Source organism: Ambystoma mexicanum, chromosome 3p, assembly GCF_040938575.1.
Source record: "Ambystoma mexicanum isolate Mex_15411 chromosome 3p, UKY_AmexF1_1, whole genome shotgun sequence".
Taxonomy (NCBI): domain Eukaryota; kingdom Metazoa; phylum Chordata; class Amphibia; order Caudata; family Ambystomatidae; genus Ambystoma; species Ambystoma mexicanum.
Genome location: NC_090925.1, coordinates 887,575,293 through 887,597,666, shown reverse-complemented (window position 1 = coordinate 887,597,666; position 22,374 = coordinate 887,575,293). Strand labels below are relative to the sequence as shown.

The 22,374-nt window shown below is 44.7% G+C and overlaps 1 protein-coding gene across 4 annotated transcripts in view; it reads right to left on the bottom strand.

Moving 5' to 3' along the window:
• The window catches only part of TLDC2 (TBC/LysM-associated domain containing 2), a 514,922-nt gene that overhangs the window by 156,747 nt on the left and 335,801 nt on the right, over positions 1 to 22,374 (bottom strand). For all 4 annotated transcript variants that reach the window (XM_069652113.1, XM_069652112.1, XM_069652115.1 and 1 more), the window contains exon 2: positions 8,020 to 8,202. In XM_069652113.1, the coding sequence (XP_069508214.1) occupies positions 8,020 to 8,202 (183 nt within the window). The remainder of the gene's footprint in view (positions 1 to 8,019; positions 8,203 to 22,374) is intronic.

Genomic DNA, 22,374 nt, shown 5'->3' with positions numbered 1-22,374 from the left:
ATTCTTAGACAGTGCAACTATTTAGAGTTCACCAGAAGAGTCAATTCAATTCAATAGGCTAGGCCAAAGTCAATGGGCTAAAGTCTTGGATAGGATAAAGCAGTTCTGGTAGATAAACGAAAACGTCTCTGCAAAAGTTCTTAGGAATAGCTTGTAGCAAGAAGAATCATATGTTGAGTCACAAGCTGATTAGGCCTGTGAGTTGGGAACGTTTCAAGCCCTTTCACCGCGAGAGGTAAGTACTCTCAGTCTGGTTTTACAGTACCTTTACAAATGAAGAAAAAGATGCAGCTGATAACCTCTGCAGATCTCGCTGTTCCTGGGCCTCAGTCGTGGGGACAAGAGGGAGGACATCGGGGGACTCCTGCACTGCACTGAGACTGGTCAAAAAGCTGGCAACTGGCAAATCTTCAATTCCGGTAGCTGTAGTCAAGCACACAAGCTGGTGTCCCTCTCCCTGGTTATTCGGTTTCCTGCAGCACTCTGAAGAAAATATAACCAGCTCTGAGATTGGTAGTCAGGTGGCTTAGTGTCAAGTTGATTGGTCCCACCAATTTAAAGGGAGAAGTCTTCCTTGCAGGGCTTCTCTGTCGAGATTAACTTGGCGATTCGGACCTGCAGCAGGGCATCACCGGGCAAACCAACGGTCCAGGAGTTGCAGCAGCCGTCCTCTTCAAGCTTCTCTTCGGTTCTTTCGTTCCAGTGGTCGACTCTGCCTCCCAAGCCAAGAGACTCGCCTTTTATTCAGTTCTCTCCCATTCATTCCAGCCTAGCTGTCACTCACCCAGCAGGTTGGCAGTCCTTGCCGGACAGTCAGCCAGCCAATCACCACAGAGTGCATTTGGGTCTCCTAGGAGACTAAGCACAGGGAGTTTCGGGCACCTCCCTAACTTCCTGCCCACACGAGACACTCTGTGCCAGAGGTTGTCTTCACTCCTGAAGCCCACCAAAGGTGAATGAACAAAGGAACCAAACTGGGTTTGGTGAGCAGAGCAAAACTCTAGAAGGACCTTTCCACAAATAAATGGCGAAAAAAGAAGACCGGGTCCTGTTTTTGCAGAGGGGGCTCAGACGCCATCTTGAAAAACATGGCTCCCGCAATTCAACGTTACCGGTGTTCGCGGTCGGGAAAAATCATGGTAGTTCGTTGTAAAACCACTGGCACCAGCCATTCTGAGAGGAAAGGGTAGCATTTGACTGCTACATGAGTTTCTAGAGACAGGGGATACTAAGTAACCGCTCCAGGACTCTATTGTAAGATAGGGTGTGCTGGGTCTAGAAATTTAAAAGACAAATAAAGTCAATTTCACTTTACTTACTCCGGGAAACAGTACTTTATCCCAGAGAAGGTATTTAAACCTTGGGAAAGCCTGAAAAGGCTTCCCTGTGTCACTGCACTGAGGGTGCTGTGTGACACAAATGAAACGATGATGCCTGTAGAGTTGTCTAAAACTCCATAACCAAAGAAACACTAGAGTAAATCACATTTCAAAACACATGAGTGGCAAAAAGGGTCACACTCCCTCTAGGTAAAGAAATCAAGTCCTCAAAATCCAGCAAAGTTGCTGGGGGTCTCTAAGGTGAAGGGAATTAGCACATTTTTGAGAATTCTCCCTAACAAGCAGGAACTTTAAAAACATACACGTGGGACATTTGAAAGCCTGTATGTCTAGGTTTATGAATGCCACATTAGACTCTGACCCTCCACATACATTGGCAGCTAACTATGAAAAATAGCTGAATGAGTTACTAGATCGAGTGGCCCCTATGAAATCTAAGAAAGTCAGAGTAAGAGCTAATAATCAGAGATGGTTTACGTCTGGCTTGACTGCATGAAAGCACGAAATAAGAAGAGCAGTACGCAATTAGGAAAAAGAAGGGACAGAAAACAATAAGACTACCTGGAAATCTTTGGAAAATTGTATCAGGATGGAATATATATGAGGCAAACAAAAACAATTTTAATGCACAGATTGAGATTTTAGGATACTAAAAAGATTTTTGATATTCTTAGGAAATTAGAAAAACCTCATGCTAAATCGAATTCCTTAATTCCTAAGAAAGATGATTGCACTGAGGTCCAGCAGGCCTTTGCAGATAAAAATGTAACTGGCCCAAATAAAGATTGTTGACAATATGACTCAGGCCAACAGTTTTGATACACCCAAACTTCTGGAAAAACCTCCTCAGTCTGTTAATCTGGTTTTTGCTTTTAATCCTATTTCTGTGCGTCAGATGGAGAACATACTCAGGAAGATGCACCCAACATGTTCTGATGATAAGATGTTTGTAAATGAGGTTGTGCTATTTACTCAATTTCTTCCCACTTTTACCAATGCCACATTTGCTTACAACACAGTTCCAGAAAACATAACAAACGTTGCTGTCCCTGCACTGTTAAAAGAAACCTGGTCAGGATCCCAAGGTACATAGTAACTTGAGACCTATAACAAATCTTCCATTTCTACTAAAAAGAGTAAACAAGATGGTTACTGCGCAGTCTGCATTCTAGGCAATCAGGTTTCAGGTGCAACCATGACACAGAGAGTGCCCTTGTGGACCCCCAACCCATATGTTGAATATTGTTGATAAAAGCAAGTCGGGTCTGCCGATGTTACTGGATTTATCAGCAGCCTTCGATCTTGTGGATCATGAAAAGCTTATCACAATTCTTTCAAACATAGGTTGCTGTCCTGGAGAAGCCATTCAATGAATTATGTAATTTCTTGTGAACAGAAAATAAAAATTCTGTTAGGGAAACACTGCTTCAGAGCCAGCACTGATCACCTGCGCCGTGCCCCAAGGTGCATTCCTTTTGCCTGCACTTTTTAATGTTTACATCTGTTCCCTATGTGATTTACTTGAGAATTTGGGAACCCAGTTAGCCAACTATGCCGATGACGCTCTGCTTGTAATTGAGCTGAGTGGGGAGTACTCTAGGGATGCTCGTAAGATCTCTAGCATCTATGAGGCAATCCAAGCTTGGGTGTCGACTCACTGGCTTTGCCTTAATGGCACAAAGACTTAGGTTCTTATATTCGGTTCATTCGGTTCAAAGGCTAAGTTGGATGCTCTGTACCTAGGCTTCTCCATTGATAATCACTGTATTAACGTGCCCAATAAGGTCAAAACCCTTGGATTCATTTTTAACCCTCTCTTATTGTATAATAATATAATAATAATAATATTTTTAAAAAATCTCAATGACAACTAAGATTGTTGCGGTTAGTCAAGCCATATGTTTCAACCAAGAATTGTGAAACATTGGTAAGAGCTATCATAATGCCAAGGCCGGACTACTGCAGTGCTCTACTGAGTGGTGCCAACAAAAACTGTATCCAAAAGTTGTAGACCTGGCAGAATTATGCTGTTTGCATCATTAAGAATGTATCTTAATAATGTATCTATGAATGTATCATAAGAGGGACCTTCACTGGCTGACCTTCACTGGCTGCTGGTTGCAGCCAGAATTCATTTTAAGGTAAATACACTGACACACAAATGTCTTCATGGGACTGCCCCGTCCTACCTTTGTGAGAGCTTTGTGCACCTTCAACCGGCAAGCAATTCTATAAACCTAACATGCCGAAGCGCTAAGCGTGTAAGAGGAAATGTGCTCTGCCGCCCAATCTTCTAAATGCACTAGTAAAATGGTACCATATATTTTGCTATACTGTCATTTAGGGAGATTGGGCTGTAGTTCTCTGGTCGAGCTTTGTCGCACTTTTGTATGTCAGGACTAACGCTGCACACAACACACTCTTGGGGAGCGTAGCAGAACAATTTATCTTATTACAAAGAGCCCCTGAAAATTGGCCAAATCATCAAATCGCTTAAAAAGAGGTCTCTGGTTATCCTATCAATTCTGGGCATTTTTCATGCTTAAAGGAAATCTGGGCCCATTTATATTTGGTACATGTAGGGTGGGGGAGCGTGAAATCAAGGGAAAGGTGCATGTGACTGAGAAAGGTGATTATCTATTTGGGTGGTGGCATCAGAGATGATTGAAAGCAGAGCTCAGACCGGGTTAAGTTGCCCAGATACTTGTGGTGTCCCAGGTACAAAAAGTGTAGCACAGGATTTTATTAACGCATTTCCCGAAGTAGTTGGTGACCGCATAGGGAAGCTTAAAGTTTTCACTTACAATATTAAGTTAAAGCATTGTGCCAAACCTGTGATTCACAAAGTGCAGCAAGTTCCCATTAGTGTAAGTGACAGATTTGGGTCTGAAGTTGGGAGCGTGTGTAATGAGGGCATTGTCAAGCCCAATGAGTCTAGTGAGTGGCTGTCTGCAAGTGTGGTCATACAAATGTCCGAAGGCAGAATCAGGATTTGTGTGTCACGAATAGAGAGAGTTGGGTAGACAGATACTCCCCAGCAATTGTACCATGCTCTTCAACAAGGGGAGGGTGAAGTGTTACTCCACTATTGACTTATCATCGATTTATCACCAGATAGGCTTGCATCCTGGTTTGCAGCATATCACCTCCTTTGTAACTCCCCCGCAAGGGGGCATATAGATCTAAGTGTATGCCATTTGCACTGGCAATCGTTAATGTGGTATTCCAAATGGTGAAGGAGAGTCTGTTTCTGTTGGGCAAATAGATTACATTTTTCCAGGATATCCTTGTGAATGCGTGGGATGGAAAAGGGGACAATTGGTTGCTGGCCTGTGTTTTGAGAATGATAAGTACTGTCAGCCTCAACATTTTGGGGATGGGGAGGCTGGATGGACAGTTTTCTAATCTGGTAATGAGTGGGGCCATAAAACCCATAGCGCTGCTGACCCTTCCTATGAGCCCAGGAGGACGAACAGCCATTTCAACATCTTTTGGCACATTAGATGCATCTTTCACCCAATTCACAGGCTATTTAGCTTCACAAAGAGGTTAATCATTGGATCTGTGGGCCACCAAATAGCTGAGCCCAGCAGTTAAGCCTTCAGCATCATCATAGGGGGTCTATTGATGTTACCTGGGCCGGCTTTTGTCCTCTCCCACTGTATATTCACTGCTGCCATCATTTTAAGGATTCTTTACATGTACCAAATACACTGCTCTGCCAGGTGAGAAATTTGACAGGCTCTTGCTGTCGGAGCCACAAGCTTGGCGTCACATCAAAGTGTTACCTTCTGCCTCAAAGTAGGAGGCTTATGCCCTCTCAAGCCCTAGGCTGGCTCTGCCCATGCGTGGGTCTAACTATGAAGAAAGAAACATGCAAATTTAAGGTACCACAAGTTACAAAAGTATGCAATGTCTTGACTATTGAGTATCATCAACCTAAACCTGAACTAGTGAAAGAGAGTCTTGATTTAAAGGAACCGTATGACAAGAACAAGCTAAGGCCTTTCCTCTGGCCAATCAAATTCTATGCCTAATTTATACCAAACATTTCCAAAAAAGAGAGGGTTTGAGAAATGTGTTAAAGAAGGGTTCAGCATTCATATGGATAAATAAAATAAGTGAGATATTTGACGGTCTTAAATGGGCTATTGCGAGTGTGCCAACCTTATAAATATTGATAACGGGTGTGAAAACTTGTTTAACTGTGGATGCGATAGAAAGAGGTGAAGGTGATGTGTTATGCCACATCAGGAAAGGATAGAGGTGCCCATAGCTTTTCCGTTCATGGCCTTGAGCTGGTGTAAGGAAAGGTTCTGTCATTGAAAAGGAGGCTTAGGTGCGTTGATGCGCGGCACGTTGTTTTAGGATGAATTTATGGGGCATTCCATTTGCAATATGTAGTGTTCATAAGCCACTGCTTCATTTATTCACAGCACGGGTGTCAGGTTTGGTCACTTCCAGGATTGCAAGTGATGGAGATTATCCAAGGATTCACCTTTGTGTGGTTGCATATTTTGCAGACGAACAAACCACTGGCGTATTGTCTGTCTTGACTGTTGCCACGCCGAGTGGAGGATGAAGAACCCAAACAGATAGATACCTCGGTACAAGTCTAACGGAGTAGGTGAATGTGATTGTACCTAATAAAGAGTGGATGAAGGACTGGGAGGGTGAGAAGATGGGACTGGTTATCAATAACATCCAAAATGGCTGGCCGAGGAACCCAGAATAGGAATAAGCTTACACAATTGTCTGAGATGAGTTAGCACCATATGAGTGGGGTTTATCCGGAGGTGAGAGAGCTGTACCTCCCAAGGCTGTCAGAGCCAAGATAATCTCAAATACTCACACCAGACACTTGGCCCGCAGCTTAACAAAGTGAAGACTCCATGAGCGGTACTGGTGGCCTGCAATGGACACCATGCTTGAATCTGTGGGCACGAATTGTTGTGCATCTGCAGAGACCGAGAAGTTCAAAAAGGTGGAACCTGTGCCTTTACATCTGGATGGAGTACCGCAGAAGGTGTGACTCGTGGTATACTGTGGTATTAGTGGACTATCCTTCGTGATGGTTAGAAGTAAAGTTTGTTTCTGTGGTGATGCCATGAGTGTTCAATGATTTTATCACAGAGGGGCGTGTGTGCGAAGGATTTCATAGATAAATAGTGAGTGACAATGAGGTGCAATGTGGGTCTGTGGAAATGGCTACCTTGTGGTGGGGCATGGTATAACCCAGCTTAATATGGCTCTTTACCATCTCAATGCAATGGATTGATTGAGAGGTTGGATCATTTGAATAGAGAAAATCTCTAGTTTGTTCTGGCAGTGGCCTTTCATGAAATGAGGTGCTGTTGTAATTGGCAGCAGCATGCCGGGATACTCCCCACTTGGCTTCACTGTGCACCTTTTCTTTGTCATGATGAGGAGGAGAGACATGTGATCTCCTTGGTTTGGGGATGTGTTGAGATCTCACTTGGTGCGGACCGCTTGCTAACAGATTGCATGGTTATTAATACAGTACAAGCTGAGACATGACAGTATGAGGAAGTGCTTCAAGAAAAGGGACATACATCCTTAGGACTGAGTTAGGGTATGGAAGCCTTTCCAGGTTTGCAAGCAGCAGTCAGTGCATTTTCTATCTCGCAAGGAGGTGAGAGTAGGCTCCTATCACGTGATCTTAAATTATGGATGACATTGTAATAAAGGTAGTGTGGCCAGTTGTGATGGGGCAGATGCGCCCTCCTCCTCCTCAATATTCAGCAGCACTGGGAGCAGGAGCAGCTGGGTTGCAGATTGAGCGCCTGCTGAGTTGGGAAGGTCCTAAAGTTTAAAGAAGGAGTGAGCATCCTGTCGAGATCAATAGATGCTACAGTACCAAGAAAAGGGTGCCACCCCATAGGCTTAAGGATTACATTGTAGTGAAGGGCCCTGTGGTAGAGTCCGTTAGACCATGTTTTAGATAAGTGAATACCAGGTAAACGATTACAATCAATGCTGTCACTTTTCTTTCCCCTTCCCTTTTTTCTCTTTTTACATTACCTTATTTGCTGTTGCTATGCCTTTTAAAGGAAGGGCATGAGTTGCAATGAAGTTATGACTACTATGACTACTACCCTGGTGGCCCTGGGTTGCCAATGTAACATTCTGTTGGTGATGTGGGCAGATTCTAGAGTGTGGCAAGGTGGCAGTTGGAAGACAGATTGGGAAGATGGTGAAAGGTTTTGTACTCACTGTTTACCCATGGTTCCATGTCATATGATCGACAGTCATTTTTACGACGGGTGTTTTTTTAAAGCATTTTGCCAAAAAAAAGTAATCGGCATTTCTATTTATTTTTGAGGGGGGTTCACCCCCCAAAACTCCCACCCCCGCCTATTTTTAACTGTTCCCGGACCCTCAACCCCTTATCTACCCTTTGCTACCCCTCAACATTTCGAACCGTTTTTTTCGGCAACGTGTTTTTGTAAAAAAACATCCACTGGAAAAAAACCACTGTTGATGAAACGACGTCGTACCTTACCCATGTGCATCTCATTATGATACCCAGCCATTGGAAGAAAAACCAAAACAGAAAACTGTTCAATATTCTTTCTTGAGCATGTAGCATCTATAGGAAGGGTGATGCAATGCTCAAGGTACAGCCCAACAATGACTCTATTGTAACATGCATGATCACCTGGTTGACTGCCTGTGCTGTTAGCACTTTACTTTCCCCAATCAGGACTGTCTCGAAGTGCTCAACGGCAACGCTGTTGCCGCCATCCTCGCTCACACCGGCGTCTGTGCCACTTGGTTCCTGGCATGGTGAGGATTCTTCTCCGGATTCCTCAGAGCTGAGATCGTCATTCTGAAGATTCACCTAGTAAAGGGAAGTGCAAGTTCAAAGAGTTAGGCAGACCGGCATCAAACACGTGTTCCCAATTTTCCTTGGTTCAAGCAGTGTGCTACTTTCTAACTGATGAGCGTTGGTAGATTTGCAAAATACAGATTTTCTGTGAGAAAGGGGGCAATGTAGGTATCATCGCTCCAGTGAACTACAATAAGCAGAATTACATTTTCTGAGGGGCAAGGAAGAACAACAGATGAAGAAGGAATGGCTAACTGGATGTTTAAAAATGAGGACTGTCCTTTCCTCCAGAGGGGAGATCTCAGAGTCCAAAATTGTTTTCCAACAATTGATGCCTTGGTGCATTCTAAAATAAGAAGACTTGGAGGTGAAGAAAATGTTGTGCTGAACGAAGCAAAACTAACAGTTAGAGAAAGAGCCTTGACAATTGATATACCACTATCATTATGCTGGCTATGACAAAAGAGCTACCATAATTGGGATCTGTGTGAAATTGAGTTGAAAGGTCTCACCACCGAAAGTCCGTTCACCCCCCCACTCCTGTTTTGTCGCATATATATATATATATGTGGAGGGAGACCCCCACAGCCCCCCCACCTTACACTTATACATTTCTATTAACTTTAACCCCCCACATATACATATGCGAATAAATGGGGGTCAGACTTTTGGTGGTAGGACTTTTCTACTTAGGTAATTTCGTCCTAACCCCATAATTGTGTTACAAGAAAAGTCAATGAAAGACTAAACTAACAATGTCACTTATAATGACCTAAATAAAAAATGAAAGACCTCCTTCCTCACATATGTTCAGGATGACAGCTTGTTGCATCCCCCAAACCAACAGTAAAGCCAGCAGAAAATTGAATTCTGCCAGCACTTCTGCGCGGCTCTCCCTCCAATATCTTCTGAATTTCCTATGTTAGCTCCCCCCCACAGTTCCCCTGGCTCATGTAATATTTTCTCCTTCCAAATCCCCTCCTTGTATTATCCTGTTTCGGTCTCCACCTCCAGATCGAACTCTCAGTCAACCAAGCCATTCTCATGCTTAGTGCCTCAATATGAGGGTGGTGGCAATCAGAAAAAAAGTGCCATTTCAGTGAATGCCCATTTTCATCATTCCCCATTGTCAGTTGCAAAATAGAAAATACCACCTTGAAGTAAATATTGCGTGGTCATTAATTCGAATATCACCTGAAAATTCATGGTAATTCACCATAGTTTTGCCTACACCCAAAAGATGGACTTAAGTATATTTTGCGGTAAATTGTTATTTTATTATGCAAACTATGGAGCAATTCACAAAACATTTTCCGACAAGAGCACAGATGCCTAGAGTAAAGGTCAACGACCTGTGTTTCTCCTGAGGTTTTGGAATAGGACTCCCATGATTCTTCACCATAGACTATGCCGCCTGGGGCTAATGGGAGTTGTACACCAATTCATCTGGCGAGCCAAAGGTTGCTGATCCCCTTGCGCGAGAGCATCCCATTGATTTACGCCAAAAGATAATGGGCCTCATCACGAGTTGGGTGGTAAGCCCAAAAAGTGGCGCTCATGGAATTTGCGCCGCACATACTGCTCTGCCGGATCATGATCCAGCGCAAATACCGCCAGCAGCAAAACAGCCAGCGCAATTACAGCCGACCCAATTACCACTGGTGCTATCACAGCTGGTGGAATCTGCACCGATACCATGAAGCGCAATCACTGTTGCATCACAAGTCCCTGTACGGTAGTATTAGCACAGGAAAACAGCACTAATAGCATCAAAAACAGGGCGCAATTAGCCCCAGCCTTCAGGTGGAGGTAAATGAACAAAGGTGGCAGAAACGAAGCCACAGGTGACCCCAGTCCACTCCAGAGGGCTACATAAAGCACACACCCACCCCAAACACAGTTGCAAACACCATGCTGCCACTAGCCATTGCGAGATGGGACATGCAGCTGCTCATGCTGCGCCTGGAACTACAGAGGCAGGACAAACAGCCCAGGGCACAGGGTGTAACCGGGCGTACAGGATGTACAGGGGAGGAGGAGAGGCCAAGGAAAGCGAGCACCAATCCCCAGGGTCAGGCCCTCACCCTGGACACTCACTGACAGCCAGTTGGTCACCCTGTACCACCTCATCGGGGAGACCATAACAGAGCTACTCACCACAATACAGGACGACATAGGGAGCAGGATCAACATCCGGACAGCTGTGCCCCCACTGCTGAAGCTAGTGTCTGTACTACAATTCCTAGGAACAGGCACCTTCCAGCACTCCGTGGCCAAGATGCACGGCACGGTACAGCCAACATTCTGTGCAGTTCTGGTCCAGGTGCTGGGTGCCCTCCTGTGTCACACCACACCTCACTGCCCACCCCCCAGCAGAGATGCATGCCATGAAAGCACAGTCTATGCTGTTGCCCAAATGCAAAATGTAATCGCAACCTTGGACTGTACTCATGTGGCGTTGGTGGCCCCCCCAGGCCCGTGAAGCAGTGTACGGCAACCGTAAGCACTACCACTCCTTGAAGGTGCAGGTGACCTGCGACCCCAACCTGTATATCTCCCACTGCTGTGCCTGCTACCCTGGATCCACACACCATGCTATGGTCTACAGAACAGTACACTGCCTGGATACATGGCGAGGCACAGAGGACAACCGACGTGGATAGTGTGTAAGTGAAACGGTCAGGCCGCAGGTGCTGCGAAGCACGTGACCAAATTGGGGGGGGGCATCAGGGCGAAATGCAAGAAACACCACAAAGCACGGCATGACAAGTGAATGCAGAAGTCGGACTTGCCCACCTCCCGCACAAAAGTCACAGTACATCCCAGGGAACATGCACATGTCGGAGATACCTGGAGGGAGAATGTGATGAACACATACACTAGCAACTCCAAACACGCACATGACTACAGGTACCACAATGCAACTTGCGTAGTACATCCCAATGTCAAACAAAGGGCCACATCGCATCACAGATCAACCCTTCCAGTACCACAGCCAAGTACCCATTTACACTCAGCCCACAATGCCAACTCACTGGCCCCCAAAGCCTAGGGAGGGCCGATAGGAAACCCATCAGGCCACATGCACGAGAGCAATACGCTGCCACAAGACAGCCACCATGTCAGCTTGACATGGCACCAACAGACACATGACGTTACATCTGCTGCAAGGTAACAGATTGCATGTCAAGTAAATACAATGCATGATATGAGTGACACAACATGCACAAAGATCGCAAAAAGACAAGCCACACAATGACGCCCCAAATGCATGCACATGATGTTGCCTACGACCACACTCACAGCAGGACCTGTGTGTGCATCAAGGAGACCTTTGGCCTCCCAAAGTCCTGTTTCCGCTGCCTGAACCATACAGGAGGAACCTTGATGTACTCAACTGAGAAAGTGTGCAAAATAGTGCGTCTGTGTGCCATGCCGTGATTGATTTGTTTTGTTTGTGCTGTACATTAGCTGCCGGCCACTTCTCTTGAATTGAAAATAGTCTATATCCGTAATTTTAGCCTCGAAATCGTAACTTTTAGGAATATTTTAGTTTGTGTTAATATTACGTGACTTGTACTATTTAATTAACTCTGAAGCTAACTTTGAATCAAAGACCCTGTAAACACGTGTCATTTGGCTGCAAACGCCTGCTTTTTCAACCTATTTAGGCAGAGACACGCACAGAACCATAATCCCCAGCGAGATTGTAGTTCTTGCCATTACTTACTCTCACGTCAGGCACATAAGCGCTGGCGCTTAGGAACCGGTTTGTTCCGGTTCGTTACGGAGAGTCAGGGATCAGGCTAATCTCTTCTAACTCAGGTAACAAGGGCATTACTGAGGTCCTGCATGCCATAAAAATGGCCAGAGACAGATTGGATGCAAGATGCATGCCACGTGCACCAACTGAGCTAGATATATTGAACCCTTTATCATCAGACACACTTTCTAACAATACGATATTAGACCATTTCCATCGTACAGTGGAGGACAAGAGGAGCCCCTCATTATGCAGTGAGCCTCCACCTGTCGGCTGTATGCTAGACTCTCAAGCGGATACTATTAGCATCCGTTGTTCCGCATCTGATATGCCTCTGTTTGTGGACTTGCCCAAAACACATCAGAAAAAGATGGTATCAGATGTTTCACTCGACTATAACCAGATCCTCATAGTGACAGACTCCATTTCGTCCCCTACTACTTCTTCTCCAGCGTTATTCGAGAGAATCGCTTAGTCTTGCAGCCTATAAAAAGGCAGCAGCAGAGCATAAATTGGCCATATACACTGCCAAAAAAGAGTAATTTAATACAAGTATCATGAACGCAAAATCCGACAGCAGAGAACTTTTCAAAATCCTAAAGGAACAATCCCAAACACCCGGCCCTACTCAGGATGTTATCCTTAAAAACGAGTCGTGGTGTACGGAAATCCAGCAGGCCCCGTTGAATAAGTTGGAAAAAATTAGAGAGACTATTGAGGAGAAAAAAACATGTTATGCAGAAACAAGATCTGGAGGGTAACCTAAATACTCCTGTAAATAACATTAAGGATCACCCTACCTTTAGCTTTCAGCCAGTCTCTGAACAACAACTGGCCAAAGTTATCACTCAGCTGAAAAGTACAAGCTGTAAAGGGGACCCTTGCTCATCCATCATTATAAAGGAATGCTCTGCCATTCTTATTCCCGCATTGACTAAATTTGTTAATTCATCTTTTGCCCTCAATAGGGTTCCAGATAACATCAAAGATGCATGGATTACACCACTTCTTAAGAAGCCTAACCCCTGTCCCCAGAATGCATCAAATTATAGACCTATTAACAACACTACTTTTTGCTGAAGATATGGACAGAGTAGCATACAATCAACTTTCAGTTTTTCTGCAGGAAAACCACATCTTCCATGATTATCAGTCTGGTTTCAGAATGAATCATGGAACCGAGACTGTTCTGCTGGCTCTGAAATCTCACTTACTTCAGAGGATGGACACGGGTCATATCTCCCTCCTTATGATTCTTGACCTCTCGGCAGCTTTTGACCTGGTGGACCATTCCATTCTGTCCACCAGGTTAAAGAACAATGCCAAGTTTTCCCAGGCAGCCATTGAGTGGACTACTTCCTTCTTGAAGGGGAGGCAAGTTAGGGTACCTAGTGATAATGCTGAAGCTAAACCCATCACTCTTATGTACAGTGTTCCGCAGGGTGCTGCTGTGTCACCCTGCTTTTATAACATCTTTATGAACCCTTTATTTCAGATGTTGGAAAATGAAGGGATCATATTTGCTAATTATGTGGACGACACTCAATGTGTCATTCCCATCTCAGGATCGCACCTGGAGGACGAAAAACGTATTAACAAAATGTATCAAAAGATCCAGCACTGGATGGTGGCAAACGGTTTAGCTATTAACAGTTCGAAAACCGAGCTTCTATTAGTTGGATCAGAGACCAATTCAGAGAAATTGAGACCCAGCTATAAGAACTTTAACATACACAACTGCAATATCAGTGTCATGAGTAAGGTAGGTGAAGACCTTGGGAATCTATTTAGATAGAAATCTGAATATGAAGGCCCAGGTCAATAGCCTGATTTCTTCGGCCTCGTATTTAATTAAATTATTCCGCTGCCTTAGACCGTTTATATAGGGAAAACATTCAGAAACACTTGCAAGGGCAATCATAGGCTCCAAAATAGATTATTGTTGTAGCCTTTTGGTGGGTCTGCCGCTATCATACTTTCACTGTCTTCAGGTTATTCAGAATGGGGCTGTGAGAGTTGTTAAACGTCTCACGAAATTAGATCATGTGTCAGAAGCAAGAAGAAGTCTCCATTGGCTGCCCATTCAGGCCAGAGTCTCGTGTAGGTTGCTTCTTATCACCCAGAAATGTGTGCAGGGACATATGCCTGTGTACTTAAAAGAAGTCATCATTCTAAAGCAAAACACAAGACTCCTCTGGTCAGATGACTCCAATCTTCTCACCATTCCTCGATGGAAGACCAAGAAGTCCAGGGATGCCGCCTTTGCTTTGGCAGCCCCACAGGCTTGGAACACTTTAATGCCTTCTTTGAGAATTATTGCATCTACGGAGGTTTTCAAGAAAAAGTTGAAAACAGTCCTTTTCTCTTAAGTCCTTTCTCACTCTACAACGTTACGACTGCCGATAGAGTCTCCATTATGATCTTCCATAGTACTTGTTTTGGCAGACTTATGTGTTTAGTTTTATGTTTGTATGTAAAGTGCCCTTAAGCCTTTGGGTGCCTGGTGCGCTATATAAGTTCCGAAACATAAACATAAACATGCTGCACAATATCTTCCTCCAGCGGAATGTCCCCCTACCCTCTGATGTGGACATGCCACCAAGAGGATGAGGATTCAGTGCCTGTGGCAGAGGCGAATGCACGCATTGCCAGAGACGATGTCAGAGATGGCCACCTGGCTTGTCGGGGACAAATAGACAATTTCTTCTGACATGCCATGCACCCTCATTTGACACTCACATCAATCAATAAACCCAACCATGACACAATGAGGAATGTACTTGCATAGATGACATTCAACTATTTTAATGCAATCTAGTGTAAAAACTAAACCCCCTCCCATTACCAACAGCCCAGTACACTATCCCCCCTCCTGCCTCCCACCACCAACACCCCAGAACACTATTCACCCTTCCCCTCCCACCACCAACACCCCTGTACACTAACCCCCTCCCCTCTCCCACCACAAACACCCCAGCACACTATCCCCCCTGTTCCCTCCCATCACACGGTGCACCAGTAGGGGTGTGGTGTTCATTGCACTTGGGTTGGTCGCTTGCCACACCTTCACAATGCAGTACCGCTCAGGGGTGCACTTGGTGCCCTGCCCCTGGCTGCTTTGGATGGTGGCTGATGTGGCACCCCGTCACTTCACCCTGATTGGCCGGCCCAGCTGCTGGGTGTGCTGGCATGTGTCCCTGTCCACTACGGCATCTTGTGCTAGGCTGACATTTATGCAAGGTAACTTGCTGTGTGCTTGGAGGTTGACTCACCTCCTGCCTCCTGGCACCCGCCTCTGCCCTTCCAACCTCCTCGATGCCCTCCATATCGAGGATGGTGCTGCATTTTTCCTCCCATGCCATCAGGACTAGTGCCTTGTTGGTTCCACCTCCAGTTGCCAGGGACTCCTGGCGGTGTTGGGAGAGGAGCCACCGCACCCTGACCCTGAGGTTGCTCCACCTGTAATGTCCGGATGGCTGAAGGAAGTGGGTGATTCTGGTTGGAATGAGTTGTTAAAGATAGCCACTGCCATGATTCCCGTTCCATCGATGATGCTATTTCTGCCAGCGCTAATAGCGCCGGGGTTGGCGGCGGTAGCGCTATTAGCACCGATGTTTCAGCAGTGGGCCTTGTTTCGGTGCAGTTTCTGCCGGGTGATATTAGCCTTACCGCCAGAGAGGGGCGCGTGTTCACGCCATTTTGTGATTTGACGCAAATTCTGCTTCACACCCTGGCGGTAACGCTAATTCCGCTCACCAGAAATTGCACCGAAATTGATGAAGCCCCAATACATCTTAATTACAAAGGGCTCACAAAAGTTGCAAAGATGCACACATTCTGACTAACTTGTTCCACCCGTGTGCACAAATCCAGGGATGTGAGATGTTAGTTCCAGGCATTTCAATGTTCATGCTGCATTCATTAAATTGGCTGTCGATTAAAATTGTTAGGGTTGTTGGAGTCGAGGGTCGGGGTGCAGTCAAGGAGGGCGTTCAGGACAGCTCCTGCTATTTGGGAACAAATAATCCTGGGCATGCTAACAAAGGTTAGTGGCCAGAATTCCTCGTTTATGATTGGCTGAACCATCTGAAACATTCCATAAAGTGTGTTATCTTGCTTGTTATGCAGAGTAAAAGAAGTGTTGTTTAGAATATTGCATTTTATTGGGTATTAGAAATACCTACAAAATATTTAGAAATTAAATTGTGCAATGTCATGTTGTAACAATATGACCAAACTAGGTTCCTGTAGTTTGCACAGCAACAAGCACAGGCGCTTGTGGATTGTAAAAGAGCGCAACTTGGTATCTTTAGTTTTAGCAGACCAGTTATCCGTGGACCATATGCAGACTTGCGTAGTCTTTGCGCATTCACAATCAGCAGAACACAGAGCAGCTTGGTCCCACATAATAAGCTCCTTGAGTAGAAATGTGAAACAAAATGTGTCTCTCAGGCCTTCGGATGCGCCCGCCCGCAGATATGTCAATGGTGGAAAGAGAGGTGGGTGTTAAAGGACTCAGTGCTCTCAGGTTCTGATCTTCTAGTTCAGAAAAATACAGGTATTCCCCATAATACATACATAGCTGAACACACTCAACCATGTGACACACCAATCTAGGGCCGCACAGGTATAAAAAGTGCTGTGCCTGCCAGGTACAGTGGAAGCTAGGAGTACGGGAGGGGTGTTGCTAGGTCTGGAAAAGATCCGGGGCTACGCTAATGTCGGGAGTGTCGGGACTCGGAGCTAGGTAGCCTTTTGGTTGTAGTCTCTGAGATTCTATCCGGGGCTACAACCAAAAGACCCAGGGCTATAACCTCCTAAGCCCCCCGAGCAATGCCTCTGAGGGAGGATCAAGAGAGCAGTGAGGGAAAGTGGTAAGGACTGGAACAGAGGAGGGTAAAAGCTGAGCGGATGATGGAGATAGCAGAGCATGGAGAGAAGATCGAGAGAGGGAATAAGGATAACAAAAGTGGCCGACGGAGGAGTGGAGGCAAAGAGAAGAAAGGAGGAGGGAGAAAGGTGAGCAGAGGAGGAAGAAAGAGGAAAAGACCGGGATGGACAATTGGAGAAAGGAGAAAAGAGGGGAGGTAGGAGAAAGAGGGGCAGAGGTGGGACAAAAAGGAATGGAGGTGGAGAAAATAGAAGAAGGGGGGCAGACGAGCTGAAGGGAGAGGCCCTAACACAGAAGCATAACAGGCAAGAGTGAAAGCCGGTAAAATAACTGAATGGAAGGGTGGCAAAAGCAAGGCAGAGGAGGGGACGAAGGCGAATGAATAGTAGGCAGTGAAAGGGAGAGGTCCAAAGGAAGCAGTAAAGAAAGACAGAGGTAGCCATGTAGAAATTATATGGAGGTGTAAGGGGGAGATCATCAAAAAAAGAGAATGTGGAAGAGGAGAGGAGTGCCAAAGTGTAAGGGACCACAGAAAGGGGACCAGAGAATGGAATCCAAATAAGCAGGTCAGTAGTAATAAAGAGCAAACAGAAAAAGTGAGGTGAAGAAACAAGCTGCATGGTGGAACGGTGAGGAGGCTAAAGAAAGGAAGAGACAGAGAAGCAATGCAGAAAACAGCAAGAAGGAGAAGGGAAGGGTGGAACGTTGTGGAGAGAAGATAAGGGGGAAGAGGTAAAGTCCTTATAACATTCACTCTAGGCCTGCTCATGCAATGGTGAAGAAGGACCTGGCAGCAGTGTACTGTGAAGGGTCAGTAATAGGAGGCAGACAACTGCTTGTAGTTTTCTCAAAATAAGTAATTATATTAAGGAAATGATATACAGAAAATACCTTGCTTGCTCTACTATACAGAGAAATTCCCTACCTAGTATAACATCTAAGGGAATATTCTCTAGCATGTGATAACTGGCCCTCACACTAAACAACAAACATATACAGAAAATATATAGCAATACAATATATTAAACAATATGAACACAATGTATTAATGGCCTTCTTCTGTCCTAGCTAAATTTCCTTCCCCAGGATTCTAAGTCAGCTCAAAATGTTCAACAAAGGGGAAAAAAAGGTTTGAGCCAGCTCTTGATAGTTCCAAGTCACAGAAAAAAGTCCATCAAACAAAAATTCACCGGTAACAAATCGTTGTTCCTGGATGAAAGATCCACTTCCAACTTCCACAAAAGAAATAGCACCAATGGTAATCCTGGTTATAATAATGTGTCTCTTCGTCCAGATAGTTTGCCACAGTTCAAAAGAAGGTGTGGTATCCTCCACTGTCAACAACACACAGTTTTTAATCAACAGTTAGGACTTTGTTATTTACAACTTTACATTTGTATATTTGTCAGGATGTTTTCTTTGTGCTGCTGCTTGCACTTCAACAACCACACTTCTACTGTCAACGTATTATACCACCACAGTTTAGGTGCTAGTACCACAGTTCAGTACTTTGAACTGTTAGGCATGTTCTGACAAAACTCTTCAATCTCTTCAGACAGGCAAACCACTCTTCCTTTAATTACTTTCTCAAAGTGGCAGCCTCTTTGCCTCTCCCCATCTGTCTGCCACAATAACAAGCTGGTTATGCCCACAAGAATCACTTCTCTCTGGCTTCCACAGTCTTAGACACCACAGGTTCTGTCTACTTTCAGAATATTCTTCACATGCAATTATTTCCCCTTCCCCAGCTTCACTCACACATTTCTGTGAGTCATCGGCCCCAAGTAAATACCCAAAAGACTTGGTGTCACTCTCTCAGCTTCAGGTAATACTGGTACAATAATGTTTTAGGACACATGAGCGTTAACAACTTCACAGTGCAGTTGAAAGCCTATTTAACTCTTGGAAAGGTTGGCTTCACATAAAAAGGGGTTGCCACTTGGCTTGGGTAAGGCTTGTTCTCGTCAATAGTTTCAACTCTTTACTTCTTAGAAATAGAAAGAATGTCACTTCTGGATACAATATAAGATTCAGTCTCTTGGTTGAAAAGACAATTAAGCACACACAACCTCTCTTTAAAGTAGATTTCAAGGGTTAAAGATGAATAGAGAATTGTATTTGCATGTAACGGCAAAGGATAAAGTTCTGACTTCCTTTGGGAATCACAACTAGGCACACGCGACCTCCTTTTGATTTAGTTTTCAGACTTTATACCTTGTAACTCGGATATTGTCTAGATTAGGCATTCGGTAATGCTTTAGTGAGCGTTCCCTCTCCTTAATTAGGGACATGCAACCACTCTGTTAGCCAGTAACAGTCTTTAAGTAGTTCAACAATGGATTTCATTGACTTTAGCTCTCACGCAAGTGTTAGGACTTTTACAGTATACGCGAGTGATACATTTTCATTGTGAACAGCACTTTGAATATAACGAACAGCTTCTGCTCGCATGTAGTCATATGTGACTCAATAAGGAGTTGGAAACAGTTACTGGCAAGGCTAGCGTAAAGTGTTAGAATGCTGTGCTTCACTCACCAGCTTCTTGGACACTTGCTTTGTGGACTGCACTGCTTTCCCAACTTCCACTACCACTTCTACTGCTTCTGGTTTGGTGGGTAGCCACACCCTTCTCCTGCATGGGTGTCTCCGGTTCAGGCACTCAAATTGGGAGTTTGTTTTGCTCCTGAGACTCTCGGCTTGCCTCTTGCTTCTTGTCTCAGTCTCCTGCAGTATCGTGTTTTGAAAGCTAGAAAAAAGCAACTTTAACCTGGAAGGCCAGGCGGGCTTCTTTTTGAACTGACTTTGTTTTGGGAACCTGAGCCAGAGTGTGTCGTCCTATCTAGGGGGACTGCTTTACTCTGTGCTGTCTAACGTGAGGAGGAGAGCTGACTCAGCCACATTTATTCTTTATATTCTAATACTGAGTTTCCTTTACATACATATTCCCCTTTAAACACTTTGTCTACAAGAGATAGGGCATGCATTAGGTTTTGTTAGTGTAGACCATTTTGATTTGACAGACTCAACTAGCACTGTTTTATTTATTATTTGATGGTAGAGGCTACTCCCATCCTAGCTATAGGGCAAAGTAGGAGTTTTTTCCAAACCCCGAAAATTGAATAAAGGTTTTACAAATTGTACCTTTCGTGTCAGTGTCATACTTATGATACCATGCCTCCCTTACAGTTCATTAACAATTTTCAGGGGTGGGCTGTTAAGTTCAATTGCCTGACTTACTACAATGACCACTAGGTTTAATTGCCTGACTGCTACATCTGCATGCCTCTTCAGCCCTCTTCCACGTGCCAGTACCTCTGGGATTCTGGGTCTTGTAGTTCCCTTCAACAAAATTAGTTTTTCTGACATTTATGTTCTTTTACGGGTATATTTAATTTCCCTGAACTCATTAAGAGAAGGACTGTTAGATTTAGTTGTTACAGAGGAAGGTAATTTATTAAAGGCAACATTTCCAGATTCCTGTACATTGTACCCTTGGGAGTAGGGAGGGTGTTTGATTTGGGATACCCAAATGGATCTTTCCTTTGGTAATATTTGTGTCCACATTTTTCTTTTTAATATATGAGTAAGGGACATAACGACAATACGCCATTACCTCTTGAGGTACATTGGGAAGAGTCTTCCCAACAGATAACAAATACTGTGCATTAACCCACAGAATCTCCTCACCACCCTGGGCCCTGTCTCCTCCTAGGTGATCCTCCCGCAGTACACCACCCCCACAGTTGGAATCAGGAAGTGTCTGCCTTCCCCTGGCCACCTGGGAGGAGACTTAAGGCACGGTTTCAGTGAGGGATCCGTAGGATTCTTCACAGTACGGCCTGGATGAGAAACCAGCCAGCTCATGCCTGCGCCACCTAAATGGGGGAGAGAAGCCCGGTTATCTCGGAGGCCCAACCCAAGCTAAAGAGTCTGATGCCTGCCCCCATGACCTAGGGCAGTAGCGGTGGTGGTGCCATGTTTTCCAGAAGTCCATGAACCAACACAACATCCTGACAAGACCAGCCAAGCCAAGAAATGTTCTACAAAGTACCAAGACAAATATGGATGAGACTTAACTCTCAGAGTCCGAGAGTCACTGTTTGGGACTAGGAGGATGTATTTTTTCGGTGGGTTTGGGGGTGCGGGATGGGGACCAAAGGACTGATGACTAGTTTTTCCTATTCGGTTTACTCCTGAATGCCATACTGTGGGCTCAGTCGGACCCAATCCCTTGTCCTTTTTGTTTTATCCAAAAAAGAACCTGCACCAAGCCAGTGGATTTGTGTGGTTGGCTGATCCCTCCACCATGACACCACATGTGCCAAAAAGGTTTCAGTTTGTGTTCTGCATATAAAGCGGCCATACACACATACTGACTCAGTGATATGTGATCCAACACACTAAATATTTATTGCGTGACAAATCAAGCCTGTGCTGTCGAGGATGCAGGGACGTAGGCACCATTTTAGACACTTGGATAAAGTGCCCCAAGCTTGTCCGATTTGGGCAAGGGGCCACTGCTGACATTCAAACCATCAAAGACCTACCCTTCCCAAAGAGCCGGGAGATTTACTTATTGGTGCATGCAATAAAAGGGGTTTACCAACTGCCATCTGTAAGCAGCAGACTGGCCACAGAGGCATTGTTAAGTGCCAGAACAATTATGGTATCTTTCAAAAATTCCAAACACATTCCTTGCAATACAGAATGTCTTTCTAGGATGTGGGGGATGCTTATGTGTGAAAGATTGACTCACTTCGTACACTAAAGCCTTCCTACATTCTATAAAACGTGGGGCGCTTTTCTTCACCTAAACAAAACCAAAATTAAAGTTGTACATGCCCGCCCAGGCTTGGAGACAAAGCCTTTCTTGATTACAGATCCGGATCTTCTTTTCCAGTACATTGCGGAGGATGCTGATTGGGTTGAGTTTGAGTCAGTAACTTCTTTATATGCAAAACGGTGTCTTACATCACGCATACAAACGACACAGCTAGTCTCTGGAGGATAGCTCAGCGGCAGCGTGCTCGCCTTGGAAGCAAGACAACACGGAGCAACACAGGTTCGATCCCGCTTAGAAACCTCTGGGTATAAAGCAGTGTTATAAATATCATGGTGGGTGGGGGACAGGATTATGGAAGGTTGATTTTTGGAATGTATTTGATTCTATGTACTAACTGCTCTTGAATGAATTAAAACTTTATTTGAAAAAATAAATCTTTATAAAAGTACATACATATTAAAGTGATATCATTTCATTTCTAACATAAAAAGCCTTTTCAAGATACCAGTAGTCAGCCCACGCCGTTTAAACATCACGTAACATATCTATGTAACATGTAAAATGGCCACCTTAAATCTTAACACCCCACCCCTCGATGGTTTAAAGAAAATGTTTTTACATGTTTTTCTAATTTGATGTATAATGAGGGGAAAACAATAAAAAGTGCATACAATCTTCATAAGACATATAATCATGACATGCGTTTTCATTCCTGTCATATCAAACACAATGGTGGTCATTTTCTAA